At 38.8% G+C, this 25429-nt stretch overlaps 5 protein-coding genes across 5 annotated transcripts; 3 read left to right on the forward strand and 2 right to left on the reverse strand.

The window, feature by feature from the left end:
* Positions 1 to 530: 530 nt before the first annotated feature.
* LOC101296876 (2-aminoethanethiol dioxygenase-like) lies at positions 531 to 3754 on the reverse strand. The gene is made up of 5 exons (XM_004302301.1): positions 3096 to 3754; positions 2374 to 2492; positions 2032 to 2284; positions 1076 to 1303; positions 531 to 979 (listed from the first exon to the last, which is right to left on the reverse strand). Exons 1-5 carry the CDS (start codon positions 3316 to 3318, stop codon positions 855 to 857), a joined length of 948 nt encoding a protein of 315 aa, XP_004302349.1. The 5' UTR covers positions 3319 to 3754; the 3' UTR covers positions 531 to 854.
* Positions 3755 to 10088: 6334 nt separating this feature from the next.
* On the forward strand, positions 10089 to 13861 carry LOC101297161 (V-type proton ATPase subunit d2-like). The gene is made up of 10 exons (XM_004302302.1): positions 10089 to 10500; positions 11261 to 11381; positions 11695 to 11802; positions 11934 to 12036; positions 12391 to 12471; positions 12572 to 12657; positions 12760 to 12819; positions 12912 to 12960; positions 13261 to 13395; positions 13521 to 13861. The coding sequence occupies exons 1-10, from the start codon at positions 10320 to 10322 to the stop codon at positions 13650 to 13652; spliced, it is 1056 nt and encodes a 351-aa protein (XP_004302350.1). The 5' UTR covers positions 10089 to 10319; the 3' UTR covers positions 13653 to 13861.
* A 359-nt stretch (positions 13862 to 14220) lies between these two features.
* LOC101297454 lies at positions 14221 to 17463 on the forward strand. Its single transcript, XM_004302303.1, has 8 exons — positions 14221 to 14499; positions 14624 to 14810; positions 14892 to 14989; positions 15200 to 15305; positions 15616 to 15833; positions 16415 to 16457; positions 16592 to 16845; positions 16963 to 17463. The coding sequence occupies exons 1-8, from the start codon at positions 14297 to 14299 to the stop codon at positions 17366 to 17368; spliced, it is 1515 nt and encodes a 504-aa protein (XP_004302351.1). The 5' UTR covers positions 14221 to 14296; the 3' UTR covers positions 17369 to 17463.
* Positions 17464 to 18182: 719 nt separating this feature from the next.
* LOC101303053 lies at positions 18183 to 20548 on the forward strand. Its single transcript, XM_004304894.1, has one exon. It carries the CDS (start codon positions 18183 to 18185, stop codon positions 20217 to 20219), a length of 2037 nt encoding a protein of 678 aa, XP_004304942.1. The 3' UTR covers positions 20220 to 20548.
* An 896-nt stretch (positions 20549 to 21444) lies between these two features.
* LOC101303348 (AP2-like ethylene-responsive transcription factor BBM-like) lies at positions 21445 to 23112 on the reverse strand. The gene is made up of 5 exons (XM_004304895.1): positions 22782 to 23112; positions 22610 to 22698; positions 22420 to 22493; positions 22200 to 22327; positions 21445 to 22085 (listed from the first exon to the last, which is right to left on the reverse strand). Exons 1-5 carry the CDS (start codon positions 23110 to 23112, stop codon positions 21445 to 21447), a joined length of 1263 nt encoding a protein of 420 aa, XP_004304943.1.
* Between the last annotated feature and the right edge of the window lie 2317 nt (positions 23113 to 25429).

The raw sequence follows: 25429 nt of genomic DNA on the forward strand, positions 1-25429 counted from the left end.
AGGGTTTAGGCTACATGTGATTGACCGTACCTCTGCAGAATCAGCACCGCCGTCAACCACCGTACCCTAAGTCCCCTAACCCTCGCTTCTAGAAGCCGCTATGGCCGTCAAGTCAGGCTTGAGGCTTCGACTTGTCTCTAAAGACACAGGCATCCAAGTTTTCCAATCTCTCTTATATTCTCCGATGGCAATTACGACAAACCGTCCTCGTCAGATCACCACCAACCTTTACCTCCTCGGTCGTATTCATGACGACGGCGACGACCCCACAACCAAACAAAGAAGACAACAACTTTGACCAGGCCTGGTCGTATAGTTATATACCGCTCATACCCAGGAGAAAGCAAAGCGGTATGACACGTCATCATTTTGTACCCAAAAACAGATCCCACCACCAGACCCGTGATTCAATTTTTTTTCTTTCTTTTTTGTTCAAATTTAAAAAAAATTGGAGGGAAAGAGATGAACAAGGTGCAGCTTTCATTTCTGGGGAACTACTACATTAGGAAACACGGTACTTCTCTTCTTTTAGTTTGTTTTTGCCTTTCTGAGTATGTACATGAATTATAAAAAGCACCGGCCGAGTTGTGCTTCATGTCCCACCAACAACAGATAAAAAAAAAATACAGAGCAAAACAGGGGAAAAAAAAAAAACAGAAACTCTACTACTGTGGCTACTGCTGATGCACAGAATTTATGCAGCAGCGACGACTGACATGAGGGCGACATGGTTTTGGGGCAATGGAATGTCTGTGATGTAGATGGGTGGATACGAGGAAATGGTACGGTGATGATGGTGATACTTGTGTACTTTCATGGCATGATGTAGATAGCTATGAAAAGGGAGAAAAAACTCATTTCTCCTGTATTTTCGGGCCGCTGTACAGCGCTCCAACAAAAGCTAGGTCGTCTGGTTTCTCAATCTCTTGAAGCCATGCGTAACCTTCCTTCTCCTCTTCTGGGATTGATACTCCATCAACTGAAAATTCACAAAAGAAAAAAAAATTAGCAAATGTAATTGAGGTCCTCATTTCAGTCAGAAAAGGAGATTATTCATCTCATTGAAATTTGGTACCTGTGAACTGAGAAAATGGGAAATCAAGGTAGTATTGGCAGTGGCGACCATCGGGATCAGAATAAGGGGGACCGAGCACATCAAGCACCGCACATGCTGTCACTGCAGTGAAGCAATGCAGGTTGCCTCCATCAGCTGGATAGAGGATTGAAGTGTCACAAGGAGCAGTAAAGTCAGCATCAACCTTCATTTTTGCCAAGCGGGTACCAGGAGGTGCAACCGCATTAACTGCAAAAATGAAACCACGCACCAATATTGGTAATTTTAGCTTTCTTTTATGAATAATGAATATGGTAACTGCACAAATAGGTGGTCCGCATGACTTAATTTTACAACCAACAATATTATAGCACTCAAAGAGTCAGCAAGCAAGCACTCTTTAGTCTTTACCTAACAGATAAAGGTTGAAAAGCAAAGGCAGGGGTTTTTTATATGTACTCATGTATATATAACAATTTACAGGAAGTGCCGTGATCCAGTCAAAAACTTTACTTGAGGCAACATAGTTTGGTGCAAATGTCAAAGTTGTATATGATCAGCTACTTAAACTATCTTCTTAATCTCTTGCAGCATGAAATGTCTTGTGCATGACTTGGTTGTATCAAAACAAGATAATGATTTCAGAAAATTTGATCTTCCCATAAATTTCCTATAGGCAGATGCTCTGTTGGTCAACATATCAGGTCTATGACAATCTAATGTCCCTACACAAAAATAAATGATTTTTTTTTATACAGATTTTCTAATAAAATCAGGACTCCATGCTTATAACACAGGTGTCCTCTTTCTAGATTTTGAGTGTGACAATCTAGGCTTAAAGAAGTGCTCCTACATTTCTTCTAATCTTCCAATCTTTGGTCAAGGCTCCCTAGTTTTTGCAGCAACTAGTAATCAAAAATCAGAAAGTACATACCATCTGAGAAATTCAGCATAATGCTTCTGAAGGAAAAACATACCTTGGGGAGGAATCGAATTATCTGCTGTAGGCTGCTGATTCTCAATTGCCGGGTTCTGATTCTCAGTTGCCGGTTGCTGATTCTCAATTGTCAGTTGTTGATTCTCAGTTGTTGATGTTTTCTCAGGGGCATCAACCACCCAGTCATAAGACTTGATGTGCATTGTCCCGAAAAGAAGCTTACTGAAAACCGTCATGCCTGGGTGATTATGCAATGGAATTACACCTGAAGGCGGCAAACAGAATATCCCCATCTGCATATAGTTGTTTTAAGACAAGAACATAAGCAATGGTTGATTAAATTTGCATGTTGCACTGCAGTACCACGACGAATCTTACTTACTGAAAATTTGTCACCCTCAAACAGATGCAAGTATGTGATTAGCGGGGTTCGCCAAGCTGTTGTGAGTCGAAAGTATGGCAGCTCAGGTGTCAGGCCAACATCGACAGGTCTCATAGCATCTGCATCGAAACAAACCATTAATATTAACGACATTGCGTACAGTGCGCGACATTTGCAATTTAGCCAAGAAATTAAGAACATAACAAACAATGCAATGTCCCAGCAACCTCATGGTGCAATGAATGCCAAGTGTTTTCTCAGATTGAATGCTAACAACTTGATCATACATACCTATTTAAAACCCTTCATTTAAAAGCCACTTGGTTAACAAAATCAGAATCCAGCTGTAAAAAAATGAAACCATGCAATATATATGTCCTGCTGCATAAATTCTATTTTTATTTATACAGAAACTGTAACCCCAACTCCATGGAGACATGTACCATTATCCCAGGACAGGGGTAAGAAACTGATCAAAAATAAACCTACAATGCAATCCGAAATCGAAAGATTAAAGATTCAAAACTGAAATTAACAAAGCACATGACTGAAGGACTGATTGAGATAATCTGAAAACAGTGCATTGTCCAGAACGAAAAAACAGTTACAAAATTGTGATCTGAAACATGGATTAAATTTAATTCGGATACGAAATTCTGATATAAGCATCTTGAATTCTGCTGAGGAAAGCAGAGGATCATGCAATAGAAGGAAATACGTACCCACAACAGAGCATAGCTTCTGGATATCTTCGGAGGATGGAACAATCCCGGCGCCGCAATAGGAGAACACAACCTTGCACGTCTCGTAAAGCTTCTGCACCGGCGACATCTTGCGATGACGTCGCCGGGACTTCCTGGGCTTGCTAATCGAATTCGTCTCCTCCGGCGAGGGATGAAGCGCCTTATTCTCTCTTCGATGAGGCAACGTCGTCTCAATCCCCATTCACACTCCAAAACCGCACAATTCAACCGAAAGCTTCAACTCTCCTTCACAAAAACTCGAGAAAAAAAGAAAAAAACAAAACAAACGTATCGATCTGGGTGCAGCAAAATGCGAAATTCAAATCCAGTAATAGACCAGGAAACGAGAAGTAGAAGACAAAGAGGGTGAAACAGGAGGGGGAGAGGGAATGGATAGTGATGCACAGGGTGGTTTGTACGGGTCGATTGTAGTGGAGTGGTAAAAGGAGAGAGAGGGAGGTGTTGTTGGTTCTTCTTCTTCTGGTGAAGAAGGAGAGGAGGGTGGGGAGGATTTGATGGGTATAAAAAGGGAGAGATAGAGAAATGGAGGAGTTTAGGGTTAGCTGAAAGAGAAAGACAGTTGGTTTTGGCGTGAGGGGAGTGAAAACCAGGGGCCATGCTCGCCATTCCAGTGGGCTGTTCCAACAGCGGATTTTTATCCACTCTTCTCTTTGCTCTTTTCTATGTTTGCCCCTCCTTTTCCAGCCATTTTCACAAAAGTCCACTCTAGTTTTTCAAAAATTAATTAATTAATTCTTATTTATTTTCTTAATTTTGGAATATTGGCTAGGTCTACCACTCTACCGGTCTACCTCAAGTATCTAGACCAATTTTCAAGAGGGAGAAAGAACAGGAAATTCTGATTTGGGAGTGCAGAATCTGTCTTTAAGAGTTTGGAGAAGACCTAAAACATTTTTTGTGTGGATTACGCACGTAACAATCTGTGCACGGTTTTTAAAGATTCGTTTTATTTTTTTAAGATACGTCCAACAGTATATGTATAAAGTGTAGTTGAGGTCAACGAGGCGTTATGAATTTCACTTAGTTATGTGTTATAATCTGAAACAATGTTCATACGTACTCAATATGGTTGCATCTTTTGAGAACATAAAGTCGGTAACCATGCATTTTGTATTAACTGTGTTGTGGTTTTGTAACGGTTGTCTAAGGTTAGTTATCCGTTATAATCTGAAACAATGTTTATACATGCTCAGTGTGGTTGCATCTTTTGAGAATATAAAGTCGGTAACCATGCATTTTGTATTAACTGTGTTGTGCTTTTGTAGCGGTTGCCTGAGGTTAGCGGTATTGTAAACTTTGCTTAGAAAACAGTATGTCATAAATAGTTACTAATCCTTGTGCTTTATGGTTATAAGTGACTAAGACGTGTCTGTTTAGATATGCTAATCATATATTTCCCATTGTAATCTAAAACAATGTTCATACGTGTTCAATGCAACTTTTGAGAATATTAAGTCGTATAATCATGTATTTCGTAATATCTCTGTTGTAATCATGTAATTGTTGTATGAGGTATCATAAACTTAGATTGGAAAACAATGTGCGGAAAATAATTAACAATCCTCGTGCCTCATGAATATAAATATATAGTGTTCACATACTATAATTAGTATCGGACTCTGATTATAATGATCTAAAACCAACTTCGTGAACAATGCAAAACTATGTGCTAACAAGCTCACTTATCATAGCTTTTCTTAAATCATATCGTATGATGCAACCTCTAGCTAACAAATATAATTGTTTTTTTATCAGGTAAACAACTTAAATATTACGACTGCGTAAGTCGAACTCACAACCTCACATTTACTAAGGAGAGACTATGCCGCTAGACCAAATGGTACTAGGCCAGACCAAATTATTATGTCAGTGGAAAGAGTTTCATTATTTTTATTTATTCTTGAATTGCAAATCGTAATGCCTAGTTAGAAATATCACTTTTTATGGACATTTTACATTTCTATGATTTATTTCCTTTGATATATGTTTAGGCGGTCATGTTTATTCAATTATTTGGTTGTGATAGGAGCAGATTCTATGCATCAATGTGCATTTGCACCATTAATGTGTAAGTACTCAAATCACCGTATGGGAATATCGAATAAAGATTACAGACCCTAAATTCCTTAATTTCAATTTCATTTTTGATCTAATCAAATTAAACGCCTATAATAAGAGTACATCTTATTCGACCTAGTGCTCTCACCCCCTTAGTTGGAAACACTTAGAGACTATTTTTTTTGTTTTAATTTTGTTAACGGTATCAGTATATATGCATGTAGTGTGACGTAAATAGCCGGATCAAAATACTACATATTAGTTGTTCAATTCACTTGCACCTTGGTGCATAGAATAATTTTCGGGTTGTGATTGTCGGGAAAGAAATTCAAAGCACATGGTACATGCGAGATGGTGCACTCACACCTGTAGAAATGGAAAGAAAGTCTCATTTTACTCTAGAATATATTCTTTTTTAAACAATTACTCTAGAGTTTAAGACACACAACAAAATATTTCACAAAATTATCATCAGCACTTCTTTTATATGAATAGAATTTGCTAAATCAATAATATACTCCTGGAACAGATCTATTCCACTTGGAGCTAGTCAGGCTTTCTATTTTGAATCTCTTGATGTTGGTTGTAGTAGGGGTTTTGTAATTTAAGATTGTCTTTATTTTGTCTTGTAAAAAAAAATAAAATCAACAATAGACTTAAACAAGGAGGCCATTGTAGTAATTTGAAGAGTGAAGCGCACTTTGTTTCCTTCTCTCAATTGTAACTCCAGTTTACGCTAGCTTCCAATAGCGCACGCATGGCACGTGAGCCCTTCTGCCTGCTTTGTTTTAACATAACGCTTAATTTCCTAACCGTTGATTATCACAACTTAATTACATCCAATTAATTTAAATGTAACTATCGTGTTCTCTCCTCTTTGCCGTGAAAACCCAGTAAATTTGGTGAAAGAGAATTCCCTTTACATCTTTGCAACACACGTACAAGTTTCTTGGTACGTCTAGCTTTGATCACTTTGATGTTTGCATGTAATTAGGACACAGCTTAATCGATATTCATGCAAAGTTACGATCAAATGATAAGAGTTTTAGCAAATATTCCTCTAGGTCTTTTTTTCATTTTTGGTAAAGATAAGTGGAAAGAAGATATATGGAGTTTGAATTACGGCATTGGAAGTGAGTTTCATACAAATGTTACATATGTAAAGAATGAAAAAATGAGTAAATCAGCGAATCCGATGTTCCAGATTTAGCGAATCAAGTATTTAAATTTCTTCAAAAGTGAAATCTCATTTGAGTGTCGACCGAGAAGAGATTACAAGCCTATATATGAGTGTCTGATATAAATCTTAATCAAGAGTAAAACATGAAATTTTCCACTTAATTTCTCTTCAGATGTCAATATATTTGAATTGTGCTTGCACAAATCACTACAAAAAAGATTACTGTAAACTCTTTCATAACGTATTCGAATCCACGCTATAGTTATAAAGATATAAATGAAAGCACAAATAAACAAAACAAAGAAAAGAAGAAACGGATCATTAACAAGCAGTACCAACCTTGTGAGCTTTTTCTGGATTTTGTGGATGGTAGCCTCGTGGAGTTAACCATTTGATTTGGCCTTGTAGATAATTAGTGTTTTCTTAATTGTAACTCCCCTGGATTAAGCTAGCTTCCAATTCTGCACGCATGTCATGCATATTTCTCTTAACAAAACGCTTAATTAAGTGAGCTGGACACTAAGCAGTTCATCGTTATCCAACTTATTCATTTTCACATCAAATTTTTAATATATGCCACTACCACACTATATTAATCAGTGTATTACAAAATACAAAATACAAAAAAAAAAAAAAATGTTGTGATGTATTTGGTAAGAATTTTGATCACTCTGATTACATGTAACTAGTCTCTTAACATGTGCTTTGCATATATCAATTTTGGTTTTTAAACATTTTGTAATATTAGGGGTAAATTAGAAAGTTTAATTTTTTAGTGAAGTTTTGACAAAAAAACTTGGGCTTCTCGTTAAAGGAGTTGAGATTAGCAACTCACTCGATCAAATTAGTTGTATAAAATTAGTATGATATAAAGATGTTTGAATTCCCTCTTGACCTTTTTCACTTTTGTTAAAGAAATTAAAGTGATCGATAATGACAATGGCTGCATGGTTAAAGTACTATGTGTGAATGTTATAGGTTTAAAGTATGGAAGAGATTAATTAATCAACAAATATCATAATCAAGATCTAGCGAATCGAACATTAAGTTTCTTTTTCAAATTAAAATTTTACTTCAGTGACGGTTTCGCACACATAGATGTATAAAATCGAAAATTCTTCTATGTACCAAGGTGCAAGTGAACCGAGCAACTAATATGCAATATTTTGATCCGGTTATCTATGTCGCATTATCATACATGTATTCTAATACTGCTAACAAAATTGAAACCTAAAAAAATAGTCATAAGTGTTTCCAACACATGGGGTGAGGACCTGAAGCCGAATAAGATGTACTCTTATTATGAGCTTAATTTGATTGAGTCAAAAATGAAAATGAAATAAATGAATTTAGGGTCTCTAGTCTTCATTCGATCTTCGCATATGGCGATTTAATACGGATTTGCACATTAATAGTGCACTTGCACCTATTGGTGCGTATAATCCGCTCCGGTATAAAACATTGTTGTGCTAGAATCATTTTTTATTCTTCTTGTTTTAACACTAGCCAACACATAATCCATCGTCATATATTAAGATATATCAACACATGCGACTTAATTACTCACTGAAACTTTATGAATCGAAATTGATATCACTAGAATCAATTGATGAAAAACTGCCAACAATTAGTGTTTATATGCACTTACAACAAGATAGCCGACAAGAAAAAACTGGAAATCTTATTATATATAAGCAAAAACAAACTCATTACCAGTCCATGATGAGCTCACAAAAATTAACGAACTTATAGACAAAAATAAACTCCATGACTTTTAGGGCAAACTCATTTACTAGCTAGCCATTTGACAAACACGCTATTGCATGTGGTACCAACAGAGAACCACTTCCTAATCAGCAAATATGAGTAACTCCTTATCCATAAGCCGGTTGATCGCCAATCTTATTCCACACAATCAGTATTCTTTTTAGCCTTCTTGCTAGATTTTAATCATATACATTTGAGTATTTGATAGAGGAAAAGTTATCTTGAAGTTATTGTTTACATTTTACATGACAATAGTTTTTCCCCACCTAGTGGATTATATTGACCATTCAGGTTAGTATCTTTTAGGAATTCAGCTGGACTTGACATCAATACTCGAGTAAAGTAGAGAGATGGATAAATTGAGGTTTTAAACTCATGACCTCAGCGTTGTCGGTTAGGTTACCTAACCAATCAGGTCATGGCTCACCGACAATTAATCTTGGATTAACTTGTTTGTGTCCAATCTTTTTACTTTAGACACAATTTTACGTAATATAAATCGAGTACCAGTTTCATCCGTATGTGTCCCAATTTCTCATCATTCAGGAATATTATGACTTTTCAATCCTCACCAATGTCATATCAAGTCCTTCTCTATCCAATAATCCCATATTATTCCATGCTTGCAATGGCCACAGGGCGGAAGAGGTTTGGCGTCCTGATTCCACATGAAGAACCTCGTAGCTCACGTGGCAAGCCTATGCAACTTTTACGAAGAATAATTTAAGAAAAGATTGGACCACATTTAACCCCGTAAAATAACTGACATACTAAGGTTGAGATTATGTAGTTTAGCACTTTGATTAGTGTTATGCTTGTTATAAAATACGTGGTTCGATTCGATCCGTTTCGATTAGTACCACGATGGGTTACAAGTTATTATAATGCTATTAGGATCATTGTTGGAGCTTGGTAATTGATAGCTTTGATTCCATGTTAAGGTTAAGGTCGGCATGTGGAGATTACTTATATATAATAATGACATAGTTAAGAAGTTTATTAACTCGATCTAGGGTTGTGTGAGTCATGCACAATTTGACTTGCATTGAACATGCAAGAATAAATGAAAGACGTTGCTCAACATTTGATTAATGAGTTTCGACAATCTTGCGATGATGAATCGATGATGATAGGTTTTGAGGCATTTGATTACCTTTGATGTTGCAAAACATAAAAACACTTTTAATATTCTTCATTTAATAAGTGGGAAGTTATGAGTTCAATTCACAAAAGACTAGTCGTAGCATTTGAGTTATTTACCCGATAAAAAACAAACATTTTTAATTTTTCTAGTTTTAAAATAAATCTACATATTTATAATGAAAATTCTAACTCAATAGTTTCAAAAATAAATGCTTAGGCATGTCTGGTAACGTTTTTTTTTTTTTGATGAGTTAAACAACTTAGAAACTAGAACGAGTATGTTGTGAGCGAAATCACGACTTCCTACTTACAATGGGGGACTTATGCAGCTAGACCAAATTGTACTAGGCGTCTGGTAACGTTTTTTTTTTTGATCGGGTAACTCAAATGCTACAACTAGTCTTTCGTGAGTCGAACTCACAACCTCCCACTTACTTAAATGATACTGGCCGTCTAGTAACGTTTTTGAAAACGAATTTTTAAAAAAGTTTAAAAATAAAACTAAGAAAATAAAATTGTAATTTTCAACTTTAAAAATGTCTTCAATATTTTATTATGAAAATATATTTTTCATATTTTCTGAATTAAGGACGAATGAAAAGGTGAAAACGTGAATTTGATGGCGGACAAGAGGATAATTACTAACTGGACTAACCTCTCATTTATCGGTTTCAACACTTGGTCCATAAAACAACAACAAAGCCCAATAAATTACGCGCCACGGGCGACCCGCCATCCAAACGAACCAGGCAATACGTAGATCCACGAGGGGCGTAAAAGTAATTCACCACCCTCCTAAAACCAGATGCAGGATTTGGTACACCACAATTCGACCTCTCTCTAATCACCACCAAGGCTTTTGATCTCTCTCCTCTTAAACCTGCAATTCAGCTCCGTCTGGATCGTTAGGGTTTTCCATTTTTCCTCGCATCGATTTTCCGAAGGGGATTTCTGGTCTCGATCCGATCGTCCCCTTTCTCTCTCTCTATCGGCGATTCCATTTCAGATCGGCCAGGGACAGATCGGGAAACAAAATGTACGGCTTCGAAGCGATGACCTTCAACATTCACGGCGGCTACTTGGAGGCCATCGTCCGGGGACACCGCTCCGGTCTACTCACCGCCGCGGATTACAACAATCTCTGCCAGTGCGAGACCCTCGACGACATTAAGATGCACCTCTCTGCCACCGAGTACGGCCCCTACCTCCAAAACGGTGCGTTTTTGCTTTGCGTTCCTAATTAGATGAGGAGATTGATTAGAATCCTTGAGATTGAATTGTGGATCTTTAAGCTTTGATTTGATGTAAGTTTCTTACTGATAGAGCTGCATGTTGATCCGGATGTTTAGGTTTCTCTAGGTAATGATTTGGCTCTGGTTTTGGTGGTGTTGATTTTAGAATTAGTATGAGCAACACTAATGTGTGTGAACAGATTGCATCTGATGTCTGTAGTAGAATTGGATTTCGATTACGATGCCTAGTGTTAGTTATTTTTTCGCATTTTGTGCTAACAAAGTGGAGAGTGTTTGGTACTTTTATTATGGTTCGAATGAAACTGTAGATAAAGTGATTAGTGTGTGAATTGGAAATAAAACTTAATGCTCATGACAACTAAACTGTTCCAGTATAACTGCGTGAAATTGTAGTAGAAGGGAAGCTGAACTTACTGGAAAGTAGGTAGATTCACCTCTCCTCCTTTAGGCATACTATTAGTTTGAAAGTTTTGCGGTTAATTCAATTTTGTAGTTGTGAGATTTTGTAGAACATATGGTAATTAAGGTAGCTAGTAGGAATTCGAGGATATGCTAACCAGAGAATATTTCATGTGTTGTACATGCATGATCATCTGTGGATGAGTTAACCACCTGGCATATCTATATACTAGAATCTCTGTGCATAGTTTTCCTATAATTATGCTTGCTCTCTCGCTCTATCTCTTTAAGTGTTTGATGGCCTTAAATGTTCTTGCTTGCAGAACCATCCCCATTGCATACAACTACCATTGTGGAAAAGTGTACTCTTAAGTTGGTTGATGAGTACAAGCACATGCTATGCCAAGCCACGGAGCCCTTGTCAACTTTTTTGGAGTATATCACGTACGTAGCTGTCTTTTCATGTCATTGTTACTATAAAAAATAGTGGACATTTTTCATTATTCCATTAGCATTGGCAAGAGTTTGTAATCTGCTTTCAGATTTTATTAGAACTTAAGCAAAGATGTTGAACATATAAAATTGATGAGGGTCTTGGGCAGGCAGTACTTAACATATAACATTGGGCGCTAAACCAGCCCATTTAAATCTGGAGTAGCCTTGTCAACTGTGAAATGACAACCTATTGTGATCTTTATCGTCGTTTGTATCTTTAGTTTGTGGTTTAATTGTGGAGTTAATGTTTCTCTTTGTCCAGATATGGTCACATGATAGACAATGTTGTCCTGATCGTTACTGGAACTTTGCATGAGAGAGATGTTCAGGAACTATTGGAAAAATGCCACCCTTTGGGCATGTTTGACAGGTATCATGATTTTCCTTACATTTTTTTTTCGTTGAGTTATCTGTTCCTCCCCCACACCCAGCAGAAGTAATTTTTCATGACTGATAACATTCTATAGAATCTTCATCTGACATTCATTTTTGTCTCCTCAGCATTGCTACCCTGGCAGTTGCACAGAATATGCGGGAGCTATACAGACTGGTGCTTGTCGACACACCTCTTGCTCCTTACTTTTCTGAGTGCATCACATCTGAGGTACAGATTAGGATGCTTGTTTTACATATATATTCCAACCTTTTCCCTTTCTGTTAAGTTTCACCTTTCTATTGGGTCCCGAAATTCCTACCTAGTAGAATTAGGGATTAATTTTTTATTTAGTTGGATCAATTGATCTCATAGTTTAAATTAACCCCCTTTATAAGGCGGAAAAAAAAACTAAAAAATTGAGGATTTGTCGTCCGGCAATATGCTAGTGATAAATAGCCCGCTAGTCGCCATTTCATATTCTAAAAACTCAAATCATACTTGAGATTTATGTAATGTTTCAGGACCCAGGTTTCAGTTTTTTATTGTCTTTTCATTTTGTTTTCTTCATCATTCTCTTTAAAGGATCTGGATGACATGAACATTGAAATCATGAGGAATACTCTGTACAAGGCATACCTTGAAGACTTTTACAGGTTTTGTCAGGTAAATATTTATTGCAGAGTGAAGATTTTGATTTATTGTCATGTCTTTCATTTTATAAAGTTTGTATATCTCATTAGTTTGCTTTTCCTATGTTGGACAGAAACTAGGTGGTGCTACTGGAGAGATCATGTCTGACTTGCTTGCTTTTGAGGCTGACAGAAGGGCTGTCAATATAACCATAAACAGGTATAGTTTTGTCGAGTTGATGACAGATATACTTGATTTATTGTTTTGGTTATAAGGTTCTTTTCATGGTCTCATTCTACTATTGTTGTTCACTCTATGCAGCATTGGAACCGAGCTTACTCGAGATGATCGCAAGAAATTATATTCTAGCTTTGGTTTACTGTAAGTTAACTTTGTGATCTGTTGGTGATTGTGTACTATGTCTCTATACAGGATTGTTATCTCTGACTTCTGTGTACTATGTCTCTGTACAGTTATCCCTATGGCCATGAGGAGCTTGCTATCTGTGAGGACATTGATCAGGTATGGTGTGAGCTTCAATTGGTTTTAGTACTTGCCTAGAAAGCGCTGCAGCTCTTGGTCCATCTTCTCTGGAAGTTCTACTTTCTGCAATACCTTTTGTTTCTTATGTGCTTGAAGGGAAATTTTAATGACATTTAAAATGTTAAAACTTTGCTTAACTTCCTTGGATGATGTCTGTACTTAGTAGTTGGTACTTATTGCCACATCAGTCGATTGTTTCTTTACCATATATTCATCCTTAGGCAACATCTCAAGTTATAAAAAAAGTTTTTTCTAAGCTGTCGACTTATTTGCTTGTAGGTCCGTGGTGTCATGGAAAAGTATCCCCCTTATCAGTCTATATTTTCAAAACTATCCTATGGAGAGAGCCAGATGCTTGACAAGGCATTTTATGAAGAGGAGGTGAAAAGGCTTTGTTTAGCATTTGAGCAACAGGTTTGTTTCTCCTTTATTGTGCAGCCATTTCCTTTTCCATATAGCTCGTCACATTTTAGTTAAGTTCAGTTCTATCGTCACACTCTAGCAGTTCACTTAACCTCAGTTTTCTCCTCTGGCTGCAGTTTCATTATGGAGTTTTCTTTGCGTACATGAGGTTGAGGGAGCAGGAGATCAGAAATCTGATGTGGATATCCGAGTGTGTGGCTCAGAACCAGAAGTCCAGAGTTCATGACAGCGTGGTCTTCATCTTTTAGTTGCACCTAAACTCAAACTCAGAACAGTTCAGTAGTGATTATTATTTGATATTTCTGCATACTCTTCTGTAAATCTCTTCCCTATCTTCCCTCCACCCCCTATCTTGCCCTCATAATGAATCGTGGAGATGGGTGCGCAGTTGCATTGTTTGCCTCTCTTGTTCCAAATAAGTCACATTTGAATGTATTCCAATTATTCTTTTTCTGAGGAAACATGTCCGGTATCGAACGAATACGTATCTGTTGGGAGGGTGAACCGAAGTAGCATATATTGTATTTAGTGATATACGTATGGGTGAACTGTTATAAATACTTAAATAGTTTAGTATGATGGTATCTTATCCTGCATTCAGAAGCTGTGTAATGAAAATTTTCATGTAATTCCGTTCAATAAATTATTTGAATCGAAATCTAATCATCGTGAGGACCTTCATACATTCCTTTTCGCAATCGGAATAATTACCACCAGACAATTCCCTGTATTTTCAGGTAAAAATACAAGCTGTGTGATACTTAAAAGAGAAGGCACACACCACCTTTTTATGACTAGTAGTTACTTGGGCCGTACAGACACATAAATCTTATTTTTCTATCACACTTCTCTATTGGGAGCGAAACCCATAGATTTCGTATGTGAATTTTCAATGGCGGAGATACCGCCACCGCCGACGGTGAATCAGATTCCAAGCTCGCCGTGGCCGGCGACGCACATGACCGACGTGGATGAAGACGCCTTGGCTCACTGCACCAGCTTCCTAAGCCTCCAGGACGTCTCCAACATGGCCATGACCTGCAAGTACCTCCAAAAAGTCGCCTACTCCGACTCTATCTGGCGCAGAAACTTCAGGTTTTCCGCCGATTTCGAGCATAATAGAAATTGTTACCTCACTGATTTTGCGTTTCTGTTATGAAATTTGAGTTCTTAGTTTACTGATTTTTTTTCTTTTCTTTTCGAAATCAATTGGTTACAGTGAGAGTTGGCCGCAGCAAACACCTGCATTTGCTTCGCCGGCGTCAGGAGTTAGGGAAGCGTACTTACGGCGGCGCACGGATTTGCTGCAGTTCAAGTTTTCGGATCCGGTTGTCGCCGATTTCGTCACAGATACAAAGCCTGTTGACCACATTTTATTGAATGAGAAACAGATAATCTTCTCTAAGGTATTTGCAATGCAATTTGACAATGCCTTTTTTCAAGTTTTGAGTGGTTGAGAATGTATTAATTTTGGAATGTGTTGTCAGGGTCCGGTGATACAAGTGATAAAGATTGATGACTGGTTAAGTGGGAGGGATTCGGTTGTCACACTAAGTGATCACAGTGCAAGGATTACTTGTATGAGGTGAGTTGGTGTTGTGTGTGGTTTTTGTTGGTTTGCTGCTGGTGTTTTTTAATGCTTGATGATGTCTTGGTGTTTCATTCGGAATTGCTTACTTTTGAGGTTGTGATCACTATTCTGTTGTTTAGATTTTTGTTATCTGAATTGCTAACCTACCAAAGGTCATTGGGATATTCAGGATTGTGATTCTAATATCTTTGAAATAAACTGCAGACTGTTTTCACTTAATGAAACATCTTTATATCGAAGTGAAGAACAAAGGAAAGAGAATGTTTTGGTCACTTCAAGCTCTGATCATTGTATCCGGCTATGGTGGAAGGTATTAAAGGAACTTAAAGAATACGGTCTTACTGTTTGGCTGTTTTGACATTTGATTCGTTCATTGTAAACTCTTTCTCCAATAACTTGTGCTTCCTCTCTTTTCTCTGAGCCAATTTAATGTACACCTGGTGTTGGTAATTGAATGATTCTCTATCTGATTCAGTGGGTACTATTCTACTGTTAACAGTATTCTTCATTTCTTAGTTTAGTTCCAAGCATGGGACATAAGGATAATGATTTGTTGATTTATGGGTGATTGCTCATGCCTTTAATCCTCGAAGATATTAATCTCCTTCTTTCCTTTTTAGGGTTCTTGCCGACGATGTTTAACAGGTCACAGAGGCTCAGTTACAGCCCTGTCTGATAAATTGCTAGGCAATGGTACTGGAAAAGTATTGGCAAGTGGAGGGGAAGATGGCACAGTTCGCCTTTGGTCTCTTAGTTCCAGTGGAAGACGTGGCAAGTATGCTTTAAAGGCTACTTTCTATGGACATCAGAAACCCATCAAATTGATGTCAGTTGCTGGGTATGATTTGGTTAAGGCTATCTCAATTTGTCTAATGATTTGCGGTGTTACTTATTGAGTTCATCACAATATGCATAAGTGCTTGCCCCTTAGTTGGAGGCTTGAAGATATATAATAATTTGAAACAGAAACAAGAGTTATATATTTATACTTCTTCTATGTTGCACTTGCCAAATAATTTGTTGTTGATATAACATAGATTTACCAAGCTTCCCTTGTAGCTAATCTAAGTTAAGTGATGCAAAACAAACAGACGGTGAATTTTTGCTTCAGTTAGCCTAATAAGGCCGAATCTGGGAATCAATATCTTTTCTTTTCTAATTGTCCTGGTATGGGTTTATGAACTAGTGATAACTGGGTCTAAATTTATAAATTTATGGTATTTCAGTAAATTTATTTGTTATGGGCTTATAGCTTGATTTGTATAGCAAGTCGTATTCTGATTTATCCCTTTGTGTGATGAGCTTATAGGGGATTAATCATGATAGTTTGCCCATATTAGCTGCACCTCATAGTTAATCATCTAGCTATGTTTCTTGTGCGTTCGAAAACTCATAATTTGTTTTTCTTTTACCTGGCAGGCATAAAACTTCTATTTTGGTAACTGTTACAGGAGATTCTAAGGTATGCTTATATTTACCTTTCTTTTTGTTATTACCTTATTCATCAATCTAATGCTGCATTCTTCTGAGATCTAATCATCCTCTTGACAATTTGTTTTATATCATTGGCTTTCTGATGATTGTGGTTTCTAATAGGTGAGGTTATGGGATGCAGCTTCACAGTCTGCTGTTCCTTCTTCATCTTGTGTGGGAATGACTTCAGTTCCTGGTCCCCTTGTAAACATGAAGTGCCATGAACAGTTGCTCTATCTTGCCGCCGGTTCCTCTGTTGTTGTAATCGATCTGAGGACAATGCGACAAGTTATCTCATATTCTATAGATGAAAAATTATATTCTTTTGAGGCCATTCCTTCAAAATCCTTATTCTGCGTAGGCAGTAACAATGGCAGGTACAACACTCAAAATTCCTCTGGTTTCACGTCTTTTTGTTTGATTAGTTCAACTTAGCTTGCATTACTTTACCAGTAGTTTTGTCCTTATTGAGACAAATTAATTTGATGATGCAGAGCGATGCTTTACGATATCAGGAGGGTCAAGCTTTACAACTCGAAAGCAGAACTAGTAACTGAGTTGGATGGTGGACACACTGGGCCCTTAACTCACTTGCACATGGATCCGTACAAAATTGTTACAGGAGGCCGTGGCAGGGAAGACTCTCATGTTAATGTTTGGGAATCCAACACTGGTGCGCTCATCAGTTCCTTAACTTGTGATATGGAGGAAGCCAGTATGGATGCCCTAGCTGTAAATGGGTGTCGAATTGTTACTGCCAACACTAGCCATTTGGAAAATTCGGGAGTTCTACGCTATAGGGACTTCAACAATGCTTCATGTCCTGCAGTTAATAGAGAAGGTGGCCATCTTTCAAAGTTTTGGAATCCACAATCTTATAGTGATAGTGAGACTGAATAGATTTGCTTCTACATAATTTATGGAGCCACAAAGCTGATATGAAAATATTTGAACTTTGAAATTGTTATACCGTATATACCTCAAAGAATTACTGCACGTCTTCCTCTATAAGTAAATTAACTAATTCCTTTCTTTTTGATGTTTGATATATTTGTCACTCGTCAAAAGAATGTGTCTTCAAAAGATAGGCGAGAAAAAGTGTTTAAAGGAGATTATGTTATGATCTACCTACCCAAAGAAAAGATTTCCCGGTGGTGCTTAATCGTTTATAAGTTATAACAAACTTCAACCCCGCAAGTATGGTCCTTACAAAGTGCTACGAAAGATCAATGTAATGCCTACATCATTGACTTGCATGAATCAATGAGATTTCAAAGAGTTTCGAGCAATGATCATGTTTCTTATCCTGATACAAGTTTAAGGACAAGTCATAGAACGACTTGCAGAAGCATTCGAGGATCAACTTGAGCAACGCGTCAAGAAGCAACGTCGTAAACAAGTATAAGTTTTCCATCGATCTTAGAATATATACCTCACATTCTCCACCTTTTTGTACGTCCAGTTTTTCAGTTTGATCGCTGAGCGACAGTTGTGTTAAAGGTTTCTCTTTGTAATTACTTACATAGTTACTCGTGTGTGTTGTCTTGACTCAGGTCAAAGTGGATGAAAGTGGAATTGGAAGTTAAACTTTTACCCACAGTGAAATTTCAACTTTTTTTTTTACTCTGCAAGACTACAGGAGCTCAGTACTTGACCCCAACAGAGCTCCTACTTTGCTCATTTCAGTCCTAACCGAGAGTCCACGGCGACCTCGATGTCCACCACCACCATGTCCTCCGCCACCGTCCTCCTCCTCCTCCTAACCCTAATCGCCACCACCACCGCCACCTCATCCTCCCCAATTCTCGGCCTCGACACCTTCCTGTCCCACCAATCCCGCTACGACCGGCAAGCCTCCAACGACTCCTTCCAGTCTCTCTCCTCCACTCTCCGCCGCTCCCTCTCTCTCTCCTCCTCCGCCTCTTCTTATCTCTCCTCCATCCTCTCCCTCACTCTCCCTCTCTCTCTCCACGTCCGCCTCGTCGGCTCCGCCTTCCCTTCCTCCTCCGCCACCCTCCTCTCCTCCTTCCTCTCCGCCTCCCACACCTCCGATCACTTCCACGTCATCACCCCCTCCGACTCCGCCGCCGACTCCCACCGCCTCGCCGTGAAGCACTCCCTCCACCTCGACGTCACTCACTCCCCCTCCCTCGCCTCTCACCTCTCCAAAACCCTAGCCTCCGAGCTCGCCAAAACCCCCGCCAGCCTCCGATCGCCGCTCGTCTCCGTCGCCTACGACTCCATCGACCGGATCATCCGGCAGGACTTCGAGAAGCAGAAGCCGGTTCACGGCGTCTACCTCTATTTCCTTGATCTGGGGCCGCAGTCCAAGAGCTACGCCTACAGCTATGGATCTGGTGACTCCTCACCTGGCGTCACCAAGTGCTTGGGGAGCGTCTGGACCGGGTCGGACCGCTACATTTGGATCGACTTGGGAGCCGGACCGGTGGACTACGGCCCGGCGCTCTCCGGCGACGGCCTCTTGCCGAAGGGGGAGTTTCATCCTCTGGCGGCGCTGCACGGCTCGCCGAAAGCTCAGAAGGCGTTGCTGGCGGACTTGGCTTCCTTGGTGTGGAGTGCTTACCAGGTTCTTCTTGTTCCCTCTCTGAGAATTCCGGTTCAGTTTGAGAATTCTTTGATTGTTCAGTTTATACATGTTTACGGAGGCGAGAGTGGTAAGGATTCGAAAGGTTTGGATTGGAAATTGATTGAGAAGAACTTTAGGGATGAGGCTGAGGATAATGGCTTGTTGTTAGGGGACCAGTCTTTGAGTTTCAAGACTTATAAGGTGAGCTATTCGGAGTGCTCGATATGTTCGTTTGCTATTGCCAGGTCGATTAATTCATACACGTCGAGGTTCTTGTTTAATAACTATACGTTGATTGCGAGTGAGTATTTGGATTCGAAGAGACTGCATCAGATACTGTCAGAGTCTGCTGAGGAGTTTAGGAGGGTGGCAGGGTTTCCTGAGGAGGATTTTGGCAGGGTGCTTCCTGTGTATGTGTTTGATTTGGACTACAACATGCTGTTGCTGCTCGATAGGTATCACCAAACTGTTGCTTTTAGGGATATGGTGATTGCAGTGAGGACGAGGAACACACAGACTGTGAGTGATTATAGCTGCAATGGCCGACATGTGTTTACACAGACGAGGGAGCTTGAGAGACCACTTGTTGGTTCGATTTTGCAGAGTATGTGGGGAGTGTCGCCGACTCATATGGTGTGGAGCCCTAGGCACAATACTACATTGGTGGATTACACATGGAGTGTCGGGCAGACTCCATTTGGGCCTTTCTCTGAGATTTCATCACTATCATTCGTACAGAAGGATGCTGCTCGGAGAAATGTCCTTTTGACATCACTGAATTACTCCATTTCGAGTGCTGTAGATGTTCTCGAATCCATAGCTGCACATGGTGGGGAGAGAAAGCTCCTGAAACGTAATCGACATGTTGAGTTCGTGCAAAGGTGGAATTTCTTCAAGTACAAGCTGGACAAAGCAGTTTCTGCAATGTCACATTTGGATTTCGAGATGGCTTTATACTACATAAGGTCCTCAGATCATGATCTATATGCCATCCACTCTATGGTCTATCATGCCTCTCAGGAATTGGAGGCATCCCTTGTATGCTTCACGGATCCACCATTTCCGTGGTCTTTTGTGTTTCTGGTTGCGGTGCTTCTCCTTCTTGGCTTTTATATTAATTCTAGAGGACACAAACTATTCAGAAGTAAGAGTAAGCAATTTTGAAGCTCTTTAGAGGAAATAGAGGAATTGAGGTTTGTATCTTTTGAATGCAATACTAGACATGTACTTCTGTAAGGAACTTCAGTCAGGAACTAGAATGCCGAAACTTCACTGTAACATGAATTGTTCTTTGCCTCTTTGTTTCTTTAGTTCATTACATCAAGCCAGTGGCAAACAGTGATTTCAACACTTGCACAATGACCACATGGTATGTAGTTTGGAGAACTAGACTGTTTGTTTAGATTGACTTCCATGGGAACCATATATATTATCTCTAGAAATGATCATGTATGTTCTTCGATAGCCGGAATTTGCAGCTTTTACTGCCTCACAAACTTCTTGTTTAGCATTCTGCTATGTTGTATGTGAGCTGTGCACAGGACAATTGCAGTAATATCTTTATTGAATTGAACAGCTCTTTTTTTCTTTTCCTTTTTAAAATAGAGTTGAATAGCTCTTTAAGTAGTCATCATGAAGAGAGTTACATTTCACGAGTAACTAGTTTATAGGGATAATTTCGTAGGACTGATTCTGAGTTGCAATTCTTGTCCACTACTAGATGCAGACTTGTAGAGTCGTAGTCTCCTCTTTGGTGTCTTGCCTGGTGCTTTCTACTTCTTCCTTTCGATCTTTAGGTCTCCTTGTAGTTTTGATGCTCTACCTTAGCTTTTGTTGTTGTTTCTTCTTCTTAATTTGTTTTGGACTAGGCTTTGTTTTTCTGGGTTGTTTCCCTTTTTCAAAATAAATTCATTTGTATCGCCCAAGACAATAACTGATCTGATGCCGTCCTCCTAGGTGGGTTTTCAGTTTAGAGAACTATTTCAAAAGGGTTCCAAAGTCTGAATGGAAGTTTATTGTGATTCATGTCAAATGATCTAACCAGAAGGCAGACACTATTAGTTTCTAGTGTCAGAACCGAAATCAGAGTCCATAGAGGTTGGTTGAAATCAACAGTAACCAGAAATCATTTTATTTCCTGGAACTGCTTTGAATCCAATAGACAAACTATAAAGAGGAAAGATTAAAAATTCCAAAAGGACTAGGCATACATTTCATTTCGCAAAATATTACATGCAAACAGTGCATGATCAAAAAGGTTGACATGATATTTACATTGGTATGCACCATCGAACTCATGATATGTACCTTCGATGGGCTACTTTGTTATTTACAAAAACTGAAACAAAACTCTTCCTTGTTAAACTAGGTACTTATTACTGAGTGCCTCCTAAGAAAAGAAGAACAGAGACTCTGAGGCATCTGCTTTTGTTGTTTGATTAAGTAGCATTGTGCTCGTGAAGTTGTTCCATGGGGAGTGAAGGAGCTCTCTTTCTTGCAGTTCTATGCTTTCCTCGTTGGAAGAGGAAACTAAAGAGCTATTGGCGCCAATTTGGTCATAAGAAAAAAGTCCACCATACTCGTCGTCACTCCCACCATGTGCATGGTTCTTTTGGTCTTCTCCATCGGTGCTTTCATCCTCCGAGTAATTTGAGTTCTTCTGCACCAGTTCTCTGAATATTGAAGACTGTAGGAGGAGGCCAAGTGCGGTTGGAGAGGATGACTTGCTGATTGTGTTGAGAGGAACGTTGCTCAGAGAGACTTCTTGCTTTCGAGGTGAGTTCAAGTAATCGGAGGCAAAAGGGTTTATCTGTGACAAGGAGGATTCCTCTGCTGGGATATAGTTGCTGGCCATGAATGGCATATTCTCAGGCTCTGCAACTGTCTCTAATTCTTGAGCTGATATTGTGCTGTCCACTTTCGGCTTCAACCATCTTATGTAAGAGCTCAAGTCGAAGTTGGTCACAGCATTGATCCCTCTGTACTCAATTGCCGCAATGTCATAGGCGCGAGCTGCTTCCTCTTGGGTGCCTGCAATGATATGAAGATGCATTCCTCAGTAAATGCAATATTCTCTTTCTCATGTTTTTCATTTTGACTATAAGTAGTGCATGATGTTATAATCAAATTAAGAAGATAACTTACTGTAAGTGCCAAGGTAGAGGTACTTGTTTCCGAAAACCCTTCCAATTCTTGCTTCCCATCTACCATTGTGATGGTGCCTTGCTACTCCTCTGTACTTAGACACACCTCTTGAAAAGCCACTGCTCTTTCTGAAACAAAGAAGTAGAAAAACTTATCAGGGAAATTCCTCAGTGCAAAAAATCTTTCAACAAAAGAAATATCTATGACTGCGAAGTCTTACCTTCTTAGGGATGCCAGATACTCTTCTTTTGATACAGATTGCATAATCTCAATTTCTTTCTCATACTCTGATATCTGTAAACAGAATGAAGGTTTTAGATCAGATATGTGTATCCTATGTTTATATAAAAGCACACTATTCTTTTTTTTTTAATGAATAAAGCTCTATACTATGTAGCTGATGTTCATACCGGAAAGTTTGTGAAAGTTGAGGTTCCCCAGTACTTGAGAGCTGCTAAGTCATATGCTCTTGCAGCAGATTCTTCTTCATCATAAGCCCCTAAAAAAATAAAAATAAAAACTTTAATGATAAGTTTCCGTATTGGAGTTTGATTTAGCAACATGTAGCCAACTGTTACTCACCAAGATAGACTTGTTTCCCTTTTTTCTTCTGTGTTACATTCCAAGAAAGCTTGTCCCACAAGTGAGCTTCAAATCGGCCAGTCCACCTATGTCTGCTGACACCGCGAAACCTTGAGCTCCTCTTCGTTGTGGCAGCTACAGAAGCTGGATCAGCTGGCTTTTCTGGTAGAGGCAGCTCAGTCTTCGTAATGTCAACAATAACAGCAGGTGGATCTCTTCGGCGTCTCTTAACACACCGTGCTGCCTGATTTGCCTCGCGATCAGCGGCGCTCAAGCGGCGCCTCCCAGCTGGGGTCTCCTCATTCTTCACCATCATCAGCTGCTGATCCATTTCTTTAAGCAGATGGATTTTCTGAACCTCCTCTCCTTTCTCTTAAAACTATATGCTTGTTCTTCTTTTCTCTGGTTGCTTGAACTGGAAGGATGTTAGAGTGCATATATAAAGTGTGTGCTTGTTTTGGCTTCATGCTGTTTTGTTTTGTGCTGCTACAACTAGTATTATAAACAGAAAATAAAGATGACGATGGTACCGAAGAACTTCAATGTCCACACTATGTTTGCTATATATGCCCTACAAGATCCAAAAGTCCTGTGGTTTCCAATTGGTTTTGGATTTACTCATAGGGCCGGTTTGGTCGGTTGAGTTCTAGCTGCCTCTGTAAACCATGGGTAAGTTTTACACCATCTCAATCCTAGAAGGGTTTTCTGCACAATAGGAAATTTGTAAAAATAGTCCAATTCTTAACCTATCAAGTTATTTACCAACTTTTCAACATATCAGATAATCAGAAATATCACTGGTTGAGTGGTAAAAGTACAAAATGCATTGATGCATCACTACATTTACTCTGGATAATGTTGCTAGGGTAGCTTTTACATAGGTAGACCGACTTCTTGCACTTACATACCAGTATACTACCAAAAGTAATGTATTGATTCCTTGATAGACCTAAGAGATCTTTCTGAGAACAACAGATATTTGAAGGATCCAAACTTGGTCTGTTTTCTAGACATGACCATTCGCGCAACCTTTTAGTAGTGCTCAAACCCCCTTGAGTGGCGTCGACACCCCCTCCGATTGTTCTTTGCATGTAACATCCACATTCTGTGAAATTCAAGGAATTTTTTGGTGTCTACCTATATGTATTTCTCTTCCTGATGCAACATTTCATGGACTGATATGAAGTGAAAACCAGAAATAGAATCTATTTTCTACAAGAAAACTACCCTAAAAATCCAGATAGGTAACAAATTCCAGTTGCAACTACAACTTTCGAGGAAGCTGGCTTGAAGGTGATGATCAAGACCCAACAAACACAAAAAGATAAAAGCACAACGCCTGTTCTGACTACTCTTGGTCTCTGATACTGATTGGCTTTAGTTCATATTCATGGAGATTAAACAACCCATCGATTGTCTATCGAGTACAAGAAGAATCCAGAATGCCCTTGAAGCTTTGTTTCTTATGAATAAAGAAATGGTAAACGGAATGTTTGTCAAGCTTAAACAGTTGGTATTCCAAGACCATACCATAGGTTTCATCGCAGAGTTTGTTGCGCTTATGTTTGGTATTAAACTAAATCCGATTCTGGTGCTTTTTGAGGCTGGTGTGGAGTCCATTCCCTATACGCTTCTGTAACGACGGTGTTCACTAGGAGATTAGGAATCAGATGCCATAAGTACAATGATATATTCTTCTTGCTTAAGTTAACAACATATACCAACCAATAACAGAAGGGGTTAGAAGGGACTATTTAAGGAGCTGCGGTTTCTGCAGAAGTCAATGTTTTCGAGTTTGTGGTTCTCTGAGAGCCCCCTCTTCCCGAAAACCAGTGAGGAGTTCATAAGCTATTGAGGCTTGAGCTCCTGAGGATTTGATGGACTCCATCAGATAATGCATGCCTAGTTACTTGGCTAGTCTTCCTGATCATCAAGATGCATGAGTCCCTATTTTGATAACAAATGTTGCTGTCTAAAGATATGAACTACCTTATCTGTCCTCATCTGGTGTTTAAGAAAAGGGTGCGAATCCATGGATTCACTATTAGTTAGTTTATCCTTTCATCTTGAAGGAGGGAAGTTCAGACCTGAGCTTATTCCATTATTATGGAGAAAAATAGCCAGTGACTATGACTTGCGACTCCTAACACCTTTGTAAGCAACTCAGCTATCTCAAGATCTATCTAAGATATATATCAAAGGAAAGACAACTTGCATGTACAAAATTATGAGGATACGAGAGTTGTGTAAAACAAGCTTTACTATGATCTCCCAAAAACGAGTCTCTATATATAGCTACTTATCTACATTTGGTCACATAAATCTTCTCAACGGTATGAATTCAAATATATGTGAAGTTTACAACTTTTCTTTAAAACAAGAGCGATGCTTCAGAAGTTAGTTTCTGAAACAAGAGCGACAGTTCGGATTTGATGAACTTTTAATAGGCAAAAATTCAAAAGATTATGATGTTGTGTGATTCAAATTGTCTAAAACTTTGAAAATCTTGATTTCTTCAATCACTTATTTAAAAAGAATCGAATCTTTATGGTTATCTGTTTCATAGAAATTATAGAATCATCGGATCTTTTTATTTATTTTTTTTAAGGGTTTGGTAACCCAACTTAGCTGAGAGGTTTAGCCCCACA

This window comes from Fragaria vesca, linkage group LG6, assembly GCF_000184155.1.
Source record: "Fragaria vesca subsp. vesca linkage group LG6, FraVesHawaii_1.0, whole genome shotgun sequence".
NCBI classification, from domain to species: Eukaryota; Viridiplantae; Streptophyta; class Magnoliopsida; order Rosales; family Rosaceae; genus Fragaria; species Fragaria vesca.